Source organism: Giraffa tippelskirchi, chromosome 5, assembly GCF_054371585.1.
Source record: "Giraffa tippelskirchi isolate mGirTip1 chromosome 5, T2T-mGirTip1v1.2.pri, whole genome shotgun sequence".
NCBI lineage: Eukaryota > Metazoa > Chordata > Mammalia > Artiodactyla > Giraffidae > Giraffa > Giraffa tippelskirchi.
The window spans coordinates 122,140,844-122,161,849 of record NC_137279.1 but is presented as its reverse complement, the minus strand read 5'-3'; the positions used below and the strand labels follow the sequence as shown (position 1 = coordinate 122,161,849).

The following is a 21,006-nucleotide window of genomic DNA, read 5'->3' as shown; positions in this document are numbered from 1 at the left end:
TCTGACAGGCCAGATTTTGGGATTGCAACTATGTATGTGATGGTGTGCCACAAGAATCTGACGTTTTTTCCTTCTTGGTGAGTATCTGGCTCAAAAATATCCAACTCATTCAGTCTGGAGGACACATTTAGATTTGGAGATAAGTGGAGCAAGAAATTTAATCCATCAAAATCCCATCAAGGGAAATTGGCTTGGGAAGTTCCTTCTCAATAGCAAAAAAAGTATTGCTTCATTCAATAATGGACCTTTGAACAGTGGCCTTGTTCTAATATGAGTTCAGTTTCTCGTTTATTTTTTTTTTTTTATTAAAAAAATACCACAGTTTGTTTAGAATCCCTTAGAAGCAGTCTTGGGGGGAAAACACAAGGGATTCTTTCAAAATCCAAGATTATCCAGAGCAGGATTCCTATCTCTAAACTGAGTTTTTGATCGATTTCTAATATTTTGTTAATTGATAGATACCAGGAGCACAGCAGGAGCCTCCACATTCATGCTGTCTCAGAGCTGAGATGTTCCCAGTGAGTAATCATCACCTTTCAGCTCTGTTATCCCTATCCTGACCACTTCCACACATGCCTTGCAAAGCTCTGGAGCATTATCAGTGGGTAGCCTCATTAACAAGTCAGAGAAATTTTTCCAGTTCTTGTGGTCTAGACTGTTAAACATATATAAATATATGGCCTGTGGACTTGTGCATGTCTGTGCATAGCCTGTAAGAGAAAATATATGGCTGTTAGTATGTTAGTGGAAGCTTCTAAGTAGTGATGGTATGAATATTTCATGTTTCCTCCTGGCTGTTGCTTCTGTAACCTGTTTCTAAAGTGATAAAAAGAGAGAGAAGAGGACAAAAGAGGTCAGTTTCCATAGGAACAAATATAACCATGGAAAAAAACCTGTTAAAGCTAGAGTATTGCCTAAAGGGAAACTGAACTCACACCACCAGAGTGTTATGAGCAACACATTTACCTAATTCAATTGCATTTTCAAAAGTCGTATCTAAAACCTTCCATAGTGATAGTGATAGACTACCATACGAAAATGAACTATCTTGTCTCTGAAAACAAAAATACTTTAAATCAGTATATTAACTATATTTTTTAAAAAATTTGGTTGGTACTATTTGAATATGGAGGAAAAAGCCAGCTAACACAAATACTCTAGGAGAAATTTAAAGCGTTACAAGATAATCACTTTTTCTAAAATATTAACTTTGTAGTACATCTAACTGTAAACACACTAAGTACTTGACAGAGAGCCTGAAAAATCAAAAAATAATAATAAAGTAATAAATAACTTTTAAAAGTTTTCTAAATTTACAAGGTGAATTAATAGGAAATAATTCAATTTAAAAGAAAAATTGGTAACTTACAAACAATTTCTGATACTCAATATAAGAAAACAAATCTGACCTGTATTTATATTTTAAGGGCCCAGAGGAAAATTTTCATTTTAGAAAAATAATTCTCATGTGAACTCTAAAATTTCTGCTTATAGCTTTTGAAGAGGAGTTTTTAAAATACTGACAACAGATAAGTCCTGGATCTCAGAATTATCTTTGAATTCTTCTTTCCTCTCTCTCTATGCCCAACTCATCATAAAACTCTGTCTGATCTGTCAATTCTTATCCATAACCCATGACATCGCTCTAGCCCTTCTTTACCCCAGTTGCTCTAGGTCCCCACTTTGCAAGCTTCCAATGTTCCAAAATTCCTTCTTGTTGTTACTTGCCCACACTCCCAGTCCTAATGGGCTGGTTTATCATTTGTTTGCTACATGGGCCTGATTAAGTGATTTTGAAATACAATGTAAATGACTAATGAGGAGGTCAGTGTGTTATACTTCCTACCCAGGGCAATCTGAATTTAAAAGGGAGATTTATAATCTCCCAAAAATAATGTGTTGATTGAAATCATTTAGAAATGGGAGAAACATTTTTTTATTTAAGTAAACAAATAAATATTCATAGGAAACTAAATATATGATGCTAGAATTTCAGCAATAACACAGCTGTAGACTGCAATAGTCTCAATTTGCATACTTTCAGCAACTAACTCCTTCATATACAATCATCAGCTTTGCAACAAAACTTTGGAAACTTAGAAGCAACCCAATTTGTTCTTTACCACCTCTACCACATGCTGAATTTATAGCACCAGCTACCCTTAAAATGGAGACACAGTGAAGCTGAAAACAAGAGGCTGTTTAAGAATCAGCAAGAGTCATCAAATAATTTTCTTTACTGTCCATTCCCAACCTCTGCAGAAGACTGAACATTTGTCTTTGAGATGGTGAGACAGAAGCTTATTTGAGAAGGTTAAGAAGTCTGTCCCTTGGAAGCACATACCACAGATCGGGGCAGAAATCCATATTAAAAGCTGAGTTAAGTCAAAGTCTATAGGTCATATACTGAATTTTGAAAACCCAACTTTTCCCCTCATTGGGATCTCAGAAATGATGACGGATAGACTAATAATCCCCAGGTCAAAGACTGAAAAATTCATTTTGCGAAATCTGACTGGCACAAGAGAAGAGAACTAAAGGTACTGATAATCAGCCCAGCCAGTCTGAACCAAGCCAGAAATCAATGACTCAAGACTTAAAAACAAAAATTAATAGGACTAGAGGGAGAAATTAACAAATCCACATTCACAGGTAGTAATTTTAACATCTGTTTCTCTGTAATTGATAGAACAAGCAAAAAAAAATTAAAAAAAAATCAGTAACAACATTGAAGTTTTGAATTAACATGGCCAAACTTGACCTAACTAATGTTTACTCATTATACAAAACTGAAGAATATACTTTTTAAGTGTACTATGAAATGCTCACTAAGACAGACCACATGTTGGGCCATAAAACAAATCAGGATAAATCTTTAAAAACTGAAATTATGTGTTTTCATATCACAATTGCATTTAATTAAAAAAATCAGTAAGATATCTAGAACATCTACAAATATTTATAAATTAACTTCTAAACAACTGATGGAGCAAAGAATAAACCACAGGGAAATTAGAAAATATTTCCTATTAAATGCTAATAAAAACATAATAGACCAAAGCTAGCAGGATGTAGCTAAAGTAGTGCTGATGCAGTACTTATAAAGAAATTTATGGTTTAAAATGTTCATATTTAACTGCAAAGCCAATTACCTAAAACAAGGCACTCAGTTAGACACCAGAATACAATGGTAACAAAAATACAGTCCCTGTCCTGATGGTGAATACTGACAGCAAACATTGCCATATACTATCGTGAATAATCACCACCAGAGGTATTATTTAAAATGTAGACTATTAATATGTACACCAGATTACAGATTTCCCTCCTGAAGCAATCGTTGTTACAGTATGCCCTTCACAACAAGGAGATCCATGTGGCTACCAACCATTTGCAGAAGCCTTCAATTTCACTACATATTAGGAAGGTGCTAATTAGAAACATACCATTTCTGTCCTTTATCAAGCCCATCTTTGCATGAAATGTTCCCTTGGTATCTCTAATTTTCTTGAAGAGATCTCTAGTCTTTCCCAATCTGTTGTTTTCCTCTATTTCTTTGCATTGATCACTGAGGAAGGCTTTCTTATCTCTCCCTGCTATTCTTTGGAACTCTGCATTCAAATGGGAGTATCTTTCCTTTCCTCCTTTCTTTTTCGCTTCTCTTCTTTCCCAGCTATTTGTAAGGCCTCCTCAGCCAGCCATTTTGCTTTTTTGCATTTCTTTTCCATGGGGATGGTCTTGATCCCTGTCTCCTCTACAATGTCACGAACCATAGTTCATCAGGCATTCTGTCTATGAGATCTAGTCCCTTAAATCTATGTGTCACTTCCACAGTATAATCATGAGGGATTTGATTCAGGTCATACCTGAATGGTCTAGTGGCTTTCCCAACTTTCTTCAATTTAAGTCTGAATTTGGAAATAAAGACTTCAAGATCTGAGCCACAGTCAGCTCCCAGTCTTGTTTTTGCTGACTGTATAGAGCTTCTCCATCTTCGGCTGCAAAGAATATAATCAATCTGATTTTGGTGTTGACCATCTGGGGATGTCCGTGTGTAGAGTCTTCTCTTGTGTTGTTGGAAGAGGGAGTTTGCTATGACCAGTGCATTCTCTTGGCAAAACTCTATTAGCCTTTGCCCTGCTTCATTCTGTACTCCAAGGCCAAATTTGCCTGTTACGCCAGGTGTTTCCTGACTTCCTACTTTTGCATTCCAGTCCCCTATAATGAAAAGGACATCTTTTTTGGGTGTTAGTTCTAGAAGGTCTTGTAGGTCTTCATAGAACCATTCAAGTTCAGCTTCTTCAGCGTTACTGGTCAGGGCATAGACTTGGATTACTGTGATATTGAATGGTTTGCCTTGGAAATGAACAAAGATCATTCTGTTGTTTTTGACACAGAAATAGTATGGACCTAACAGAAGCAGAAGATATTAAGAAGAGGTGGCAAGAATACACAGAAGAACTGTACAAAAAAGATCTTCACGACCCAGATAATCACAATGGTGTGATCACTCACCTAGAGCTAGACATCCTGGAATGTGAAGTCAAGTGGGCCTTAGGAAGCATCACTACAAACAAAGCTAGTGGAGGTGACGGAATTTCAGTTGAGTTATTTCAAATCCTGAAAGATGATGCTGTGAAAGTGCTTCACTTGATATGCCAGCAAATCTGGAAAACTCAGCAGTGGCCACAGGACTGGAAAAGGTCAGTTTTCATTCCAATCCCAAAGAAAGGCAATGGCAAAGAATGCTCAAACTACCACACAATTGCTCTCATCTCACACGCTAGTAAAGTAATGCTCAAAATTCTCCAAGCCAGGCTTCAGCAATACGTGAACCTTGAACTTCCAGATGTTCAAGCTGGTTTTAGAAAAGACAGAAGAACCAGAGATCAAATTGCCAACATCTGCTGGATCATCAAAAAAGCAAGAGAGTTCCAGAAAAACATCTATTTCTGCTTTATTTACTATGCCAAAGCCTTTGACTCTGTGGATGACAATAAACTGTGGAAAATTCTGTAAGAGATGGGAATACCAGACCATCTGATCTGTCTCTTGAGAAACCTGTATGCAGGTCAGGAAGCAACAGTTAGAACTGGACATGGAGCAACAGACTGGTTCCAAATAGGAAAAGGAGTACGTCAAGGCTGTATATTGTCACCCTGCTTATTTAACTTATATGCAGAGTACATCATGAGAAACACTGGGCTGGAAGAAGCACAAGCTGGAATCAAGATTGCCGGGAGCAATATCAATAACCTCAGATATGCAAATGACACCACCCTTATGGCAGAAAGTGAAGAAGAAGAAGAAGAAGAAGAACTAAAGAGCCTCTTGATGAAAGTGAAAGAGGAGAGTGAAAAAGTTGGCTTAAAACTCAACATTCAGAAAACTAAGATCATGGCATCTGGTCCCATCACTTCATGGGAAATAGATGGGGAAACAGTGGAAACATTGAGGGATTTATTCTTTGGGGCTCCAAAATCACTGTAGATGTTGACTTCAGCCATGAAATTAAAAGATACTTGCTCCTTGGAAGAAAAGTTATGACCAACCTAGACAGCATATTAAAAAGCAGAGACATTACTTTGCCAACAAAGGTCCATCTAGTCAAAGCTACGGTTTTTCCAGTAGTCATGTGTGGATGTGAGAGTTGGACTATAAAGAAAGCTGAGTGCCAAAGAATTGATGCTTTTGAGCTGTGGACTCTTGAGAGTCCCTTGTACAGCAAGGAGATCCAACCAGTCCATCCTAAAGGAAATCAGTCCTGTATATTCATTGGAAGGACTGGTGCTGAAGCTGAAACTCCAATACCTTGGCCACCTGATGTGAAGAACTGGCTTATTTGAAAAGACCCTGATGCCGAGTAAGATTGAAGGCAGGAGGAGAAGGGGTCGACAGAGGATGAAATTGTTGGATGGCATCACTGACTCAATGGACATGAGTTTGAGTAAACTCCGGGTGTTGGTGATGGACAGGGAAGCCTGGCATGCTGCAGTCCATAGGGTCGCAAAGAGTTGGACGCGACTGAGCAACTAAAATGAACTGAACTGAACTAGTGACTAAAACAACAACAGCAGTGCTGTGTATCTATCCATCTGTCTTAGCTACCTACCTATCACATCTTCTTCATCAGTTCATCTATTTATGGATACTTTGTTTCTGTATCTTGATAACTGTAAATAATGTGTCGTTTAACAGGGGAGTGCAGATATCTCTCCAATATCATATTCTCATTTCCATTGTATATATTCCCTGAAGCAGGATTGCTGAATCATACAATTGTACTATTTTCAATTTTTTGAGGAAACTTCATGCTGTTTTCCCTACTGGTTACAAAACAGTGCACAAGTGTTTCCTTTTGTCCATATCCTCACCAGTACCTCTTAACCCTTGTCTTTTGATGATGACCATTCTAAAAGGTGTGAGGTGCTATCTCGTAGTGGTTTTGATTTGCATTTCCCTGATAATCAGTGATGTTGAGCCTCTTTCCAAGTATCTGTTGGAATGTTATTTAGTCACTCAGTCTTGTCTGATTTTTTGCAGCCCCATGGACTATAGCCCACCAGGCTGGTCTGCCATGGACTTTTCTAGGCAAGAATAGTGGAGTGGTGTGCCATTTCCTACTGCAGGGCATCTTCCCAACCAAGGGCTTGAACCCACATCTGTTGTATCTCCTGCACTGGCAGGCAGATTCTTTATCACTACCACCACCTCAATTCCATCAATAAGTACATCTAACTATAACAGGCTGAATTATGAGAAGAACATGCACAGTAAAGCATCTTGCTATATAACCTGCAGCTGTCAATCAAGTCTGTCAATCAACAACCCCCTTGGATTATGCAAATGACTGGATTATGCAAATGACTGCCTTAAGTCTGTACCTGGTCCTGCAGGGCCATTTGCCTCCCTTGGCGTAGCCCACCTCTCTCTTGCATTCTCTCTGTTCTTTCTTTGCGTGTGCTCAGTTGCCTCCAACTCTCTGCAACCTAGTCTTTCCTTAGATAATAAACTTTTTTGCAATGGGTGAGACTTTAGATTCTTTTTTTCATCCTTACTGTAAACCAAGGCCCACAGAAGGAAGGATCTCCAGACTCTCCTTCTGCTAACAGTGAACACCCTCCAAAAATGTTTATTAATATGTTGATAAAAATTGTGTATGCACAATCATATTTGGAGTAGCTCTATTTGGAAAAACCCAGATAAAAACCACCTGTCAACAGTAGAACAAATTTAAAAGAAAAAAATGACATAGCCACACAATTAGACACTATACAGCAATGAATATGAAAAATGCAAATGCATGTAAAATATGACTGAATATCATAAATGTAATGTTAAGCAAAAGGAACCCCATAGATAAAGTGGTATTGACAGAGTGATCCTACTCGTATAAATTTCATATCAGATAAAACTATTTCATAATAGTAAAAGTCAGAATAATGGTTTGCCTTGGGAGTGATGAGTGGTGACTGCTAAGGGGTATAAAGCTGGCTTTGGGATGCTGGCAATATACTGTTCCTCAACTTGTGTACTGCTAACATTTGAGGGTTCACTTGGTGAAAGTTCTTTCATAGAATTTTTTTCACACATATTGTCTGTCTGTAATATTCAAATTAAAAGCTCAAATAAAAACAGAAGAAATATTTTCCTCTGTTTTTAATTTGATTCATAAAAGTCATCACCAGACTATCTTTATTATCAGGGTTTCTTATGCTGAGAGTTGCCAACCACTGTTCTTTTTCTCATTACACTTAGTTAAAATGGCCTCTTCTGTTCTGTTAGTTCTCATATTTACTGTGTACTAATTGGGTGTTAAGATGAATGGGAGACCTTTAACATTTCAAAGTCAAATAGCAAGTTTACTGTTTCATTAAGAGAATTATTTTTGAAGTGAACTAACTGAAATCTCCCTGTCCTCCAATATAATCCTTTTTGAATTACAAAGGGAACCACAGATATACAGATGATACCACTCTAATGCCAGAAAGCTAAGAGGGACTAAAGAGCCTCTTGATGAGAGTGAAAAAGCTGCCTTAAAACTCAACATTCAAAAAACTAAGAGCATGGCATTTGGTCCTATCACTTCATGGCAAATAGATGGGGAATAAATGGAAAGAGTGGCAAATTTTATTTTCTTGGGCTCCAAAATCACTGTGGATGATGACTGAAGCCAGTGAAAATAAAAGACACTTGCTCCTTGGAAGAAAAGCTATGACATACCTAGACAGCGTATTAAAAAACAGACATCACTTTGCCAACAAGAGTCCATATAGTCAAAGCTGTGGTTTTTCCAGTAGTCGTGTATGGATGTGAGAGCTGGACCATAAAAAAGGCTGAGCTCCAAAGAACTGATGCTTTCAAATTGTTGTTCCTTAGTGGCCTAAATAGGTCAGCTGAAAACATCTATGCAATAATTGTATTAATTTGAAAGCATCAGTTCTTCCAAGCTTCAGAATCAAACTCGCATCTCTTATGTCTCCTGCATTGGCAAGCAGGGTTTTTTTACCACTAGTACCACCTGGGAAGCCTTTGAGTCAAGATATCTCCCTGCCAAATCAAAATGATTTTGAAATTGCACTTGAAATATGTCTAATACTGGAAATTAAGAAAGAGGAATAATAGTCGTTTGTCTTAGTATATAGACCTCTCAAAGTACATTAGAGTTTTATATTTTCTGGTTTCTTAAAATAACTGATTTCTTGACGGCATCTTGAAATAAGAATGTGCCAACCTTTGTTACAGTTGCACAAATTTATACTGGTAGATAAACCATAATTGTTTTCCCTTCTATTATCATCCTTTGAAAAAAATTCTATTTTGCTTTTTTTTAATCATTATGAGGCATTTTGTGTTTTAATGCTTTCTATTCATAATACTCACATCTTTACTTACACTTTCATTGTTTCTGAACTGATTACTGTTTTAGTTTCTATGGTAACTCTGCCAGTTGCCTACCTATAAATAGATATTTTGTAACAGCAGGCTTATGATAGTTCATTTCTTGAATACCCTTCTGCAAAAAGAATTGCTAGAAAAATAACATATGAAGCAAAGGTTTAAGGAAACAGGTATTTTATACCTGTCAGGGTGTAAAACTAGAAGACTAAAATTAAAAATTCATGTAGGTGCAGGTTGGCAAGTACACAGTGAGAAGAGAGAATATGTGAGTATTTAAAAAGAAAAATGTATAGTTAGGATATACATTTTATTTTAGCCCCCACTAAAAATTTCATGATACTTAAAGAAATAATATTTATTAACCACATATGAACTATCTAGCTTCCATTTCTTTCATTGGCATCTTAATACTACTCTTCAATGTAACTTTGTGGAAACTCTCTTGTATGAATACTATCCTTTAGAACATATACATATATATGCCCAAAATCTCCCAATCTATTCTTTATCTTTTAACTTTATTTGTATTATGGCTGTATTTGCCATACAGTTATTTTAATTGATGTAGTCAAATATGTCAGTTTTCTTCTGTGGCATCTGATTTTGTGTTTCACTCAGGAAGTCTTTCCTACTGCAATATTATATTAATAAACAACATCCCCCTACATTTCTTTTCTTCTTAAATAGTCTTTAAATGTATAATGCTTTTAATTGATCCAGAATTTCTTGTTTGTTTAGTGTGAGATAGTAATTTTTCATAGAAAGGCAGTTGGATTTCAGCACTTATCCTTTTCCTGACAATTTTAAGTATTCTCTTTATTATGTATTAAATTTCAAAGGTATGTAGATCTATTTTGGTCCCTATAGCTCCTTCATTTGTTTTTCTGTCCCCACAATGATAGTTCTTAAATAGCATGTTTTAATGTAAACAATTGTGTTTAAAATGTGTTAGTATTCTGTTTATTTGCTCTTTTATATGAGCCTAAAATCAGCTTGAAGTTCCATAAAACCCCCATTACTGTTTGCATTTAGTCTATTATTTAATTAAGGAACAACTTACTCCTATATAACCTTTTATTTTCCCATTCAGAGACAGAGGAAGTGTCTATATTTACTCTGCTTGGTTTTAATGTTCAACAATGCGGTGACATGTTATTCCCTGTTCAGATAGAATTGTGCAGTTTGGGGCTATTGTATATGAACTACAACAATGTTAGCATGCTTATCTTGTGTTCTTATCATTCAACTATACTCTGTTATTAGTTCTATTTGCTTTTTTGTTTTATATATAAATATTTAAAGGCATGTTAAGATATGCTTTCCTTTACTACCCACATATCTTACAAATCTTGTAAACCAATTTTTATAGCTCTCAAGATTCTTGTATGCTTTTAAAAATAAAAGTACCATAATCTTGGGAAAAATAAGATTGTACTTATACATAAATGTATATGAGTCTGTACATACCTGTCCCAATTAATATGTACCTAGAGGCAGAGTGGAAACTGTCATTCTGCAAAATAAGTAACATTTCACTCTTTCTTATAAAAAATATTAATTTCAATGTTTGCCTAGATTTAAAGTGCATTATAAATGTTCGCATGATATAATAACCAATGAACTGTGAACTCCTCAAATTGTATGGATCCACCACCTAACCACGTTAGCACCCCAGGCCCACCCAGCACACTCATTCAACAGTGTTGGATAAATTGACCAGTCCTTACTACCTAATTATTTTTGGTCCTCAAAGAAAGCCACAGTTTGACTGAAGTCTATGCTTATGAAATTTTACTCTGTTTTGAAAGAATTGTATTTTCTTTTACCACATTTGGTCTCATTCCTAAATGCTTTTTACATACCAGATTATTGTGCATTCAACTGGAAAAAAAAAGGGTTTTTTCACCTTAATTAGAATCACAGGGCTACCTGTAGGTGTCTCACATAAGGGAACAAAAATACCCAAAGTGACTATACTAAAAAAAATCTAGTTTTCTAGAAAAAGTTTTTAAGCAAAACATTAATATCATTTGAATACTGCTCATTTTCCTTTTCTTCTGCATTTTGATTGTAAACATCATTAGCATTATACTTTCTGGCTAGATTCATGACACAAATCAATAAACTGTATTTCCTGTGACATGTTAGCATAGACAAATATAAATTACTCCTAACAGTTAAGACTCACATTAATCACTTCTTTTGAGGTTTCTTCAGAGAATGATTGTAATAGCATGAAAGGGTTACAGTATAGTATTGATTTTATTGCAAGCAGTACAATATTCTATTAATGGATGCATTTTTGCATTCGTTTCAGGGGAGACTGTGTATGTCAGATATTTGATGTCTGTTAGACATTTAAACTGCTCTGTATTTAAAAGGATAAGTTGACCTTATCAGATGCTTGTTAAGTGAAGTAACTATCTTGTAATAATCAAAATATCTTCTATTATAACAGAAATGAGATTCAATTACATCATGCAGGTATTATTTATAAGTTGCAGTAGATTATGATTAAATGCATATTTCTGGTGCTAAGGAAACTCAGCAATTTCTTTAAATGGTTATATTTGGTATGCCTACAACAAACAATACTTTTAAAACACATAATTGTTATAAGTATGGGAAGGAAAACATAGCCTCAAAAATCAAATATCAGCAATGCTTTCATTTCCTGATATGTTCAAGGAAGTGGTATGTATCCAAAGCAGAACTTATTCCATCTATATCACTGTTAATGGTATATGTTTCAGTAAAGTTATCAGAAAAGCAATAATTTTAAACATGGGAGATGATGCTAAAAAACAGATCTTAGTATCTGTGAGGAAATGGCTAATTCTATAAACTAAGATTAAGATCATGGCATCCAGTCCCATCACTTAATGGCAAATAGAAAGGGAAATAGTGGATGCAGTGACAGATTTTATTTTCTTGGGCTCCAAAATCACTGCAGACATGAAAATAAAAAAAGCTTGTTCCTTGGAAGGAAAGTTTTGACAAACCTAGACAACATATTAAAAAACAGACACATCACTTTCGCAACAAAGGTCCACATAGTCAAAGCTATGGTTTTCCCAGTAGTCATGTACGGATTTGAGATTTAGACCATAAAGAAGGCTGAGCACCGAAAATTGACGCTTTCAAATTGTGGTGCTGGAAAAGACTCTTGAAAGTCCCTTGGACAGCAAAGCTTTTGTGTCTTGACTATCCTACAGTAGTATTCTTGTTTTGAGAACCCCATGAACAGTATGAAAAGGCAAAAAGATAGGACACGGAAAGATGAACCCACCAAGTTGGTAGGTGCCCAATATGCTACGGGAGATAGGTGGAAAAATAACTCCAGAAAGAATGAAGAGACAGAGCTAAAGCAAAAACAACACCCAGCTGGACATGACTGGTGATGGAAGTAAAGTCTGATGCTGTAAAGAGCAATATTGCATAGGAACCTGAAATGTTAGGTCCATGAATCAAGGAATGGGAAGTGCTCAAACAGGAGATGGCAGGAGTGAACATTGACATTTTAGGAATCAGTGAATTAAATGGCCTGGAATGGATGAATTTAACTCAGATGACAATTATATGTACTACTGTGGGCAAGAATCCCTTAGAAGAAGTGGAGTAGCCATCATAGTAAACAAAAGACTCTGAAATGCAGTACTTGGATGCAATCTCAAAAACGACAGAATGATCTCTGTTCTTTTCAAAGGCATATCATTCAATATCACAGTAATCCAAGTCTATGCCCTGACCAGTAATGCTGAAGATGCTGAAATTGAATGGTTCTGTGAAGACCTACAAGACCTTCTAGAACTAACACCCAAAAAGGATGTCCTTTTCATTATAGGGGACTGGAATGCCAAAGTAGGAAGTCCTTTACCTGTAGGAGTTACAGGTAAATTTGGCACTGGAGTACAAAACAAAGCAGGTCAAAGGCTAATAGAGTTTTGCCAAGAGAATGCACTGGTCATAGCAAACATTCTCTTCCAACATTGCAAGAGAAGACTCATATATGGACGTCACCAGATGGTCAATACTGAAATCAGATTGATTATATTTTTTGCAGCCAAAGATGGAGAAGCTCTATACAGTCAGCAAAAATAAGCCTGGGAGCTGACTGTGGCTCAGACCATGAACTCCTTATTGCCAAATTCAGACTTAAATTGACGAAAGTAGGGAAAACCACTAGACCATACACGTATGACTTAAATCATATCCCTTAAGATTATACAGTGGAAGTGACAAATAGATTCAAGGGATTAGATCTGATAGATAGAGTGCCTGAAGAACTATGGATGAAAGTTCCTGCATTGAACAGGAGGCAGTGATCAAGACCATCTCCAAGAAAAAGAAATGTAAAAAGGCAAATTGGTGGTCTGAGGAGGCCTTACAAATAGCTGAGAAAAGAAGAGAAGCGAAAGCCAAAGGAGAAAAGGAAAGACATAACATAAAAGGAAAGACGAAACTCTGCATTTGAATGCAGAGTTCCAAAGAATAGCAAGGAGCCATAAGAAAGGCTTTCTCAGTTATCCATGCAAAGAAATAGAGGAAAGCACTAGAATGGGAAAGACTAGAGATCTCTTCAAGAAAATTAGAGATACCAAGGGAACGTTTCAAGCAAAGATGCATACAATAAAGGACAGAAGTGGTATGGACCTAACCAAAGCAGAAAATATTAAGAAGAGGTAGCAAGAATACACAGGAGAACTATACAAAAAAGATCTTCGTGACCCAGATAACCACCATGGTGTGATCCCTCACCTAGAGCCAGACATCCTGGAGTGCAAAGTCAAGTGGGCCATAGAAAGCATCACTACGAGCAAAGCTAGAGGAAGTGATGGAATTCCAATTGAGCTATTTCAAATCCTGAAAGATGATGCTGTGAAAGTGCTGCACTCAGTGTGCCAGCAAATTTGGAAAACTCAGCAGTGGCCACAGGACTGGAAAAGTTCAGTTTTCATTCCAATAACAAAGAAAAGCAAGGCCAAAGAATGTTCAAACTACTCATCTCACATTCTAGCAAAGTAATGCTCAAAATTCTCCAAGCAAGACTTCAAAAGTACGTGAACCATGAACTTCCAGATGTTCAAGCTGGATTTAGAAAAGGCAGAGGAACCAGAGACCAAATTGCCAACATTCATTGAATCATCAAAAAAGCAAGAGATTTCCAGAAAAACATATTTTTCTGCTACACCAAAGCCTTCGACTGTGTGGATCACAATAAACTGTTGAAAATTCTTCAAGAGATGGGAATACCACACCACCTGACCTCCCTCTTGAGAAATCTGTATGCAGGTTAAGGAGCAACACTTAGAACTGGACTTGGAACAACAGACTGGTTCCAAATCAGGAAAAGAGTACGTTAAGGGTGTATATTTTCACCCTGCTTATTTAACTTATACACAGAATACATCATGCAAAATGCCAGGCTGGATGAAGTGCAAGCTGGAATCAAGATAGCATATTTAAAAGCAGAGACATTATTTTGCCAACAATGACCCACCTAGTCAAAGCTATGGTTTTTCCAGTAGTCATGTATGGATGTGAGAGTAAGACTATAAGGAAAGCTGAGCTCTGAAAAATTGATGCTTTTGAACTGTGGTGTTGGAGAAGACTCTTGAGAGTCCTTTGGACTCTCAAGGAGATCCAGCCAGTCAATTCTAAAGGAAATCAGTCCTGAATATGCATTGGAAGGAGTGATGCTGAAACTGAAACTCCAGTACTTTGGCCACCTGATGCGAAGAATTGACTCATTTGAAAAGACTCTGGTGCTGGGAAAGAGTGAAGGCAGCAGGAGAAGGGGACAACAGAGGATGAGATGGTTCAATGGCATCACCAACTCGATGGAGATGTATTTGAGTAAGCTCCAGGAGTTGGTGATGGACAAGGAAGCCTGGTGTTCTACAGTTCATGAGATCGCAGAGTCAGCCACGACTGAGCGACTGAACTGAACTGAACTGATCCTACAATACAGATGACTTTTGACCTTTGTGATGTCCAAGTAGGAAGTACAGAAGAGAGGCTACAAGGTCAGACTTCACCCTTAACCCTGATAAGTACAATTTGCCATCATGTTTCCTTCTGCTCTTTTTTATTTATTCCCATTACAAAACTCAGATGGCCTTTTCACTCACCCACTCTCTTTGAGTTAGGGTCCTGTGACTGCTCCTTTCTCTCACGATGTTCCCAGCTTTGTCTAAAGGAGAGATCTTCTGACTCTGGTTGGGAAATGTGGTTTCTTCTTCTGCCAACATCTAGACTCACTCAGCCAGCTTTGCTGAACACATCTTTCAGATTCCTAATTTCTCATGGAATACAGCATTGCTTACACCGTGTGAACTTTGACTCATTCTAAATTCTATTTTGGACCTCTTCACATGGCTCATATACCTCTGTTTTTAAGACTTGGTTTCCAACCTGTGCATTACTTTTGTCTCTATGTTCTCCCACCCTCAACTGCCAAGGTCTTTCTCCATTCTTTCTATTCCCTTAAAATCAACAAGGATTCACTGAGCAACTTACTATGTACCTGAAATGTACTTAATACAAACATACGGTCCCTGTCCAAAAAACAGACTATTCAAAACTTATGTTTCCTTCAAAGCATTCTGAAATCCAGTTTATGCATGTTCAAAGGACTGGTATAACAGAGAAAGAAATGGAGAGATGTTAATCGATAATTTTCTTTTCTTAACAATATGTCTATCTCAAGGACTGGAATTTGAGACTGATAAATCATTCATGTTCATCCAGAAAAAAGAGTTGGGGTAAATTATTTTTAGATTACTTGGAAGAGGGCAACTTAAATGCAAATTTTGCTTATACATTGAATGTATAATCTAAAATTGTATCTGATTTTACTTCATTTTGAGCTACTACTGTTGAATCTGAGTCTGCAGATTGTGTAAGCCTTTGAGAGCACTGAGTTTAATTACATATAAGGGAAAATCAGAAACTGCCTATGTCAGAAAGCTCCAGTAATGATAATAATCTGTAAATGTAACAGAAGAGTCTAAAAATAATACAGATTTTAGAAATGAAAACAATAAAATTACAATCCAAAGAAAAAATGGAAAACCTAACAGTAAGAGGTTCACAGAAAAGCAAATAAACTAAGGCAAATCTGTTTCTGACCCTCATCAGGTCATGATGACAGGTATGAGACAGTATGAGGTCTGTCTTAAAGGTATGAGACAGTCTTAAATTACCGTGCAGCTTGTATTGAGTATAAGTGTTCAAGAAATTTTCCCCTGCATAAATGAGAGAATTTGAAACAAAGAATAATATCTCTTTCTATATCTGAAGCACTTTTTGAAAGGAATTTCACATTTCTCATGACATCCTTACAAGAATTTTAAAAGGAGGTCCTATGTCTTAATGTTCATCTTATAGGATATGAAAAGAAAAATGAACTGGAAAATGGTTTGAGGGAGAATGGAAACAACCATCTCTGACCTCACAATTGTAACTGCAGGATGCCTAGCTGTAATATAATTACAGTAAAGCCTTTGGTAGGACCAAAGGCAAATGAAATATTGTTATAGATCAGAGGCCCCTTTGAACTAAGTATTCTACACGAACTCTATACACACTTGTTCATAAGAAATGCCTAATATTTGACTAACTAGTTTAATATACATTTCTCTAGTTTACTGTGTGCTTTTATGCACAGACCTATTTGATATCTCAACAGGTCTGTGAGGAAGGAGACATTTGCCACTTTTTCAGCAAGAGAAAACAGAACTCAGACAGGCTAGGTGTCCTAGTCAAAGCCACTCTAGTACCAAGTAGCAGGCAAATCCAGGGACCTGAACTTCACATTCATGCATTCTACTACTTTGCCAGGGACTGGAAGGAAAACACAGAAGATACTTTGTTAGGTATACGGCCCTGTGAACACATGATTTATTTAATTTTTTTTATTGGTGTCTAGTTGATTTACAATGTTGCATCAGTTTCAGGTGTACAGCAAAGTGAATCAGTAATACATATACATATTCTCTCTCTTTTTTTTTTTTTAGATCCTTTTTCCCATATTGACCATTACAGACTATTGAGTAGAGTCCCCTGTTCTAGAGATTGTCATACTGAGTGAAGTAAGGCAGACAGAGAAAGATATATATCATACTTATCACTTATATGTGGCATCTTAAAAAAATAAGATGCAAATGAACTTATTTACAAAACAGAAATAGAGTCACAGATGTAGAAAACAAACTTATGGCTACCAGGGAGTAAAGTAGGAGGGACAAACTGGGAGATTGAGACTGACCTATACACAGTATTATATATAAAATAGATAACTAATAAGAGCCTGCTGTACAACATGACTGAGTTATTTCTTTAGTCAAGTAGTCATGAGATTAATTTTCTTAGTATCACAATAATGGAATTAATTGAGTCTATAGTTTGAATTCTTCTTTTCTTGTGACTATATTGTTGTTTTGTTATTTAAACAACAGTGCCAAAGCAAGGTTAGACAATATACTTAGAATTGACAAACTGAGAGTCCCTTGGACTGCAAGGAGATCCAACCAGTCCATCCTAAAGATCAGTCCTGAATATTCATTGGAAGGACTGATGCTGAAGCTGAAACTCGGATAGGACTAACAGGTATACTCTTGTCATATCCTACCTTTAATTAACATTTGAAATGAGCTGTTTATATGTGTTGGATATTAACCCCTTATCAGTCATATCATTTGCAAATATTTTCCCCCATTCAGTAGGTTGCCTCTTTGTTTTGTTGATAAAGCTTTTAAGTTTAATTAGGTCCCATTTGTTCATTTTTGCTTTTACTTCCTTTTCTTTAGGAAATCTGATTACAAACTTTAAAAAGTTTTAATAAGATCTAACAGCAGTGCTAAGCCCTATGGGATTAAAATTATTTGAATAGCAGTAGCATATATCAACATTATGCAAAGAAAAACTAAGGTTTTCACCTTACCCCTAAACACTAAAGAGTATCAGTTTAAAGTATGAACATATTTTGAAACAATTTGGTTTTCAAAAAGTAATTTTTATCATAGGAACTAAATTTTGATTAATATCTTCTCATTATTTTTTAAATATCCAACAATAGCTAGATGACACCTTATAGAATATGAGTGAGAGTCAAGAAGGATCAAAGAAGATGTGGTTTATCAATGCCATACAGACTCACACTTAGATTCCCAGGTGCTGCAAAGTGCTTTTCTTCTTAGGCCTGGCACATGATTAAAAATCAATAACCTAAAGGCTTTAGCAAAAGAAGGACCTTAGCAGCAGAATGAGCAAGATCTACTTTTCCTTTTTCCCCAAACTCAGCCTGCAGTTTCCCTGGACTCCATCAGCCTCCAGTAGACCACACATAGGTGCCATTCATATACTACCTCCTATGGTCTATAACATCTGATGAATTATAATGTCCAATGATTTTTTTATTTGTATCCACAGTTTCTTAAGATAAAAATATCAGATACATTAAATTTACTCCATTAGCACAAACATGCAGAAAGAATAAGGGTCATAAATGCAAAACAGTTCAGTGATGAATAATAAAAGGAAAAGTTTGTGAGAATGCAAGAAGGGAAATGTTACCATGCATTAATTAGCTCATTTAAACAGTAAGTTATTCTAATGTACATTTTAGAAACAGTTAAAAGTATATTGCTCTTTATTCTGACCTAAATCCAAATGACTTTGGAAAGTTATTATAGCTAATAAAAACAAAAATAAAATTACTTTTCTCATCCAGCAATGAGAAATGACTTAACTGCCAGATAGGGTAATGGTCTCTAGGGATATTTTCTTTCATCCCTTATACTCCTTAGTTTCTTTTTTTCTACCATATTCAGGACTTCTTTTCACAATATTCTTATTAATATAATTAACCCTTTTAGTGAAAGCTTCAAATTATTTTACTTTTGAATATTTCATGCTGTGTATTCTGCTGCTTTGTTGATATTTACTTACATTTTAAAACCATCAATAAAACCTTTTGAAAGCAATGCTTGTGAAATACCCTTTTCTCAGGTAGTAAACATCTTCAGATCCTGCTATTTTCTTCAAAGATACATAATAACAATCAAAAGGAAGAACTGCAGCTTCTTTAAACCCTTGACCGTAAGGGCTTCTGGAGGTTCCAGCCCAATATATCTTTCGGTAAACACAACTATTTATAAGCAGAATGTGGTAGCCTGCCAACTTTTCCCCTAGGTGGAGATTAATAAATCAGGCTTACTTGAATCCAAAATTTCTAAGATGGGAGACTGGGAAAGAGAATAGAAAAGCCAATTTATCTTATTCTCAAGTACATTAGTTTTTCAGTCTGCCAAAGGCAACTCAAAGTCTAAAGAAAAAAATTCAATAAACGTCAGTTTAACTCCCACTCTCTGCCAGAATCCTTTCTGGGAAACATGGTATTTAGTTTGCTAACATTAACATGCAAGTGGCAGGCAATGTAAAGTCAGAAGAATGCAGGAATTAAAACATCACAATATGGATACAAGAAGAGACCAATGGATTACTGTAACAGAATACAGTCCAGAAATGAACCCACATATGGATAAATGTTCAATAATTGATAATGGCTGTTAATATAACTCAGCAGGGAGAGGATAGAAATGTATGGAATTTTGTCTCAAACTGAGAGAAAAAAATTAAGTTGAATCTCTATTTTACACCATTGGCAAAAAGAAATTCCACACAGATTAAAGCTATATAGGTAAAAGTCAAATCCTCAAACACATAATAAGAAAAATTATATTATGCATTATAGGAACATTATAGAAACCTATGCTTATAATTGCATATAGAAGAGGCTTTTAAAAACAACATAGAAACACAGAAGCTGTAAAGGAAACATTTGAAATTTTGACTACACCAAAATTTAAACTTCAAAAAGTAGAAAACAAAGCTATAGATTGGGTTTCTTCAACTTGATCAAGAATATCCATTAAAAAACTATAGTTAACATCATACTTAATGACGAGAAACTTGAAGCTTTCCGGCTAAGACCAGGAACAAAGCAAGGATCTCTCCTTTCACCATCTGTTTGTAACATTGTGCTGGAGATACTGTTGCTGTTTAGTTGCTGTGTCGTGTCCGACTCTTTTGCAACCCCATGGACTGTAGCCCACATGGCTCCTCTGTCCACGGGGTTCACCAGGCAAGAATACTGAAGTGGGTTGCCATTTCCTTCTCCAGAAATACTAGCTAATGTAAAAAGATGACAAAACAATGCAAAAGGCAGATAGATAAGCATATAGAAAGATAGAACACTTTGTTATAAATGACATGATGACCTATGTAGAAAACATACAAGGACTGGAGTGAGTGCATTCTCAGTCATCAGACTCCTCTATCCATGGAATTTTCCAGGCAAGAATACTGGAGTGGGTTGCCATTTCCTCCTCAAGAGGCTCTTCCTGACCCAGGGAGTGAACCTACATCTCTCACCTTGCCAGGCAGATTCTTTACCAACTGCGCAACTGCTTCCCTGGTGGCTCAGTGGTAAAGAATTCACCTGCCAATGCAGGAGAGGTGGGTTTGATCCCTGTGTCGGGAAGATTCCCTGGAAAAGGAAATGGTAACCCACTCCAGTAATTTTGCCTGAAAATTCTCAGGGACAGAGGAGCCTGGCAGGCTACAGTCCATGGACTCACAACAGAGTCAGACATTACTTCGTGACTAAACAACAACATACGAGGATGAACAACAACAACAACAAAAACCCTTCTGCAACTAATAAGGAACTATAGCAAGTTGTCAGGACACAAGATTAATATAGAAAAGCCATACCAGGAATAAGTAAATGGGATTTGAAACTTAAAAATATAATGCCATTCCAACAGATACATGGAAGGATGCTCAACATTACCAACTATCAGGCAAATGCAAATCAAAACCACCATGAGATAGCACCTCACACCAGTTAGAATAATATCACCAAAAGATGAGTGATAAGAAGTGCTGGTGAGGATATAGAGAAAAGGGAACATTCTTGCACTGTTTGTAGAAATGTTAATAAGTGTAACCACCAAGTCACGCATTATTTACAGTTGTCAAGATACAGAAACAACCAAAGTATCATTAATAGATGAATGGAAAAAAAAAGATGTGATAAGT

At 36.3% G+C, this 21,006-nt stretch overlaps 1 protein-coding gene across 1 annotated transcript in view; it reads left to right on the top strand.

Moving 5' to 3' along the window:
* The first annotated feature begins 463 nt into the window (after positions 1-463).
* Positions 464-21,006, top strand: part of LOC145507206 (uncharacterized) — an 83,725-nt gene continuing 63,182 nt past the window's right edge. The window contains exon 1 of the mRNA XM_081493260.1: positions 464-518. Coding sequence (XP_081349386.1) covers positions 510-518 — 9 coding nt within the window. The 5' untranslated portion in view covers positions 464-509. The remainder of the gene's footprint in view (positions 519-21,006) is intronic.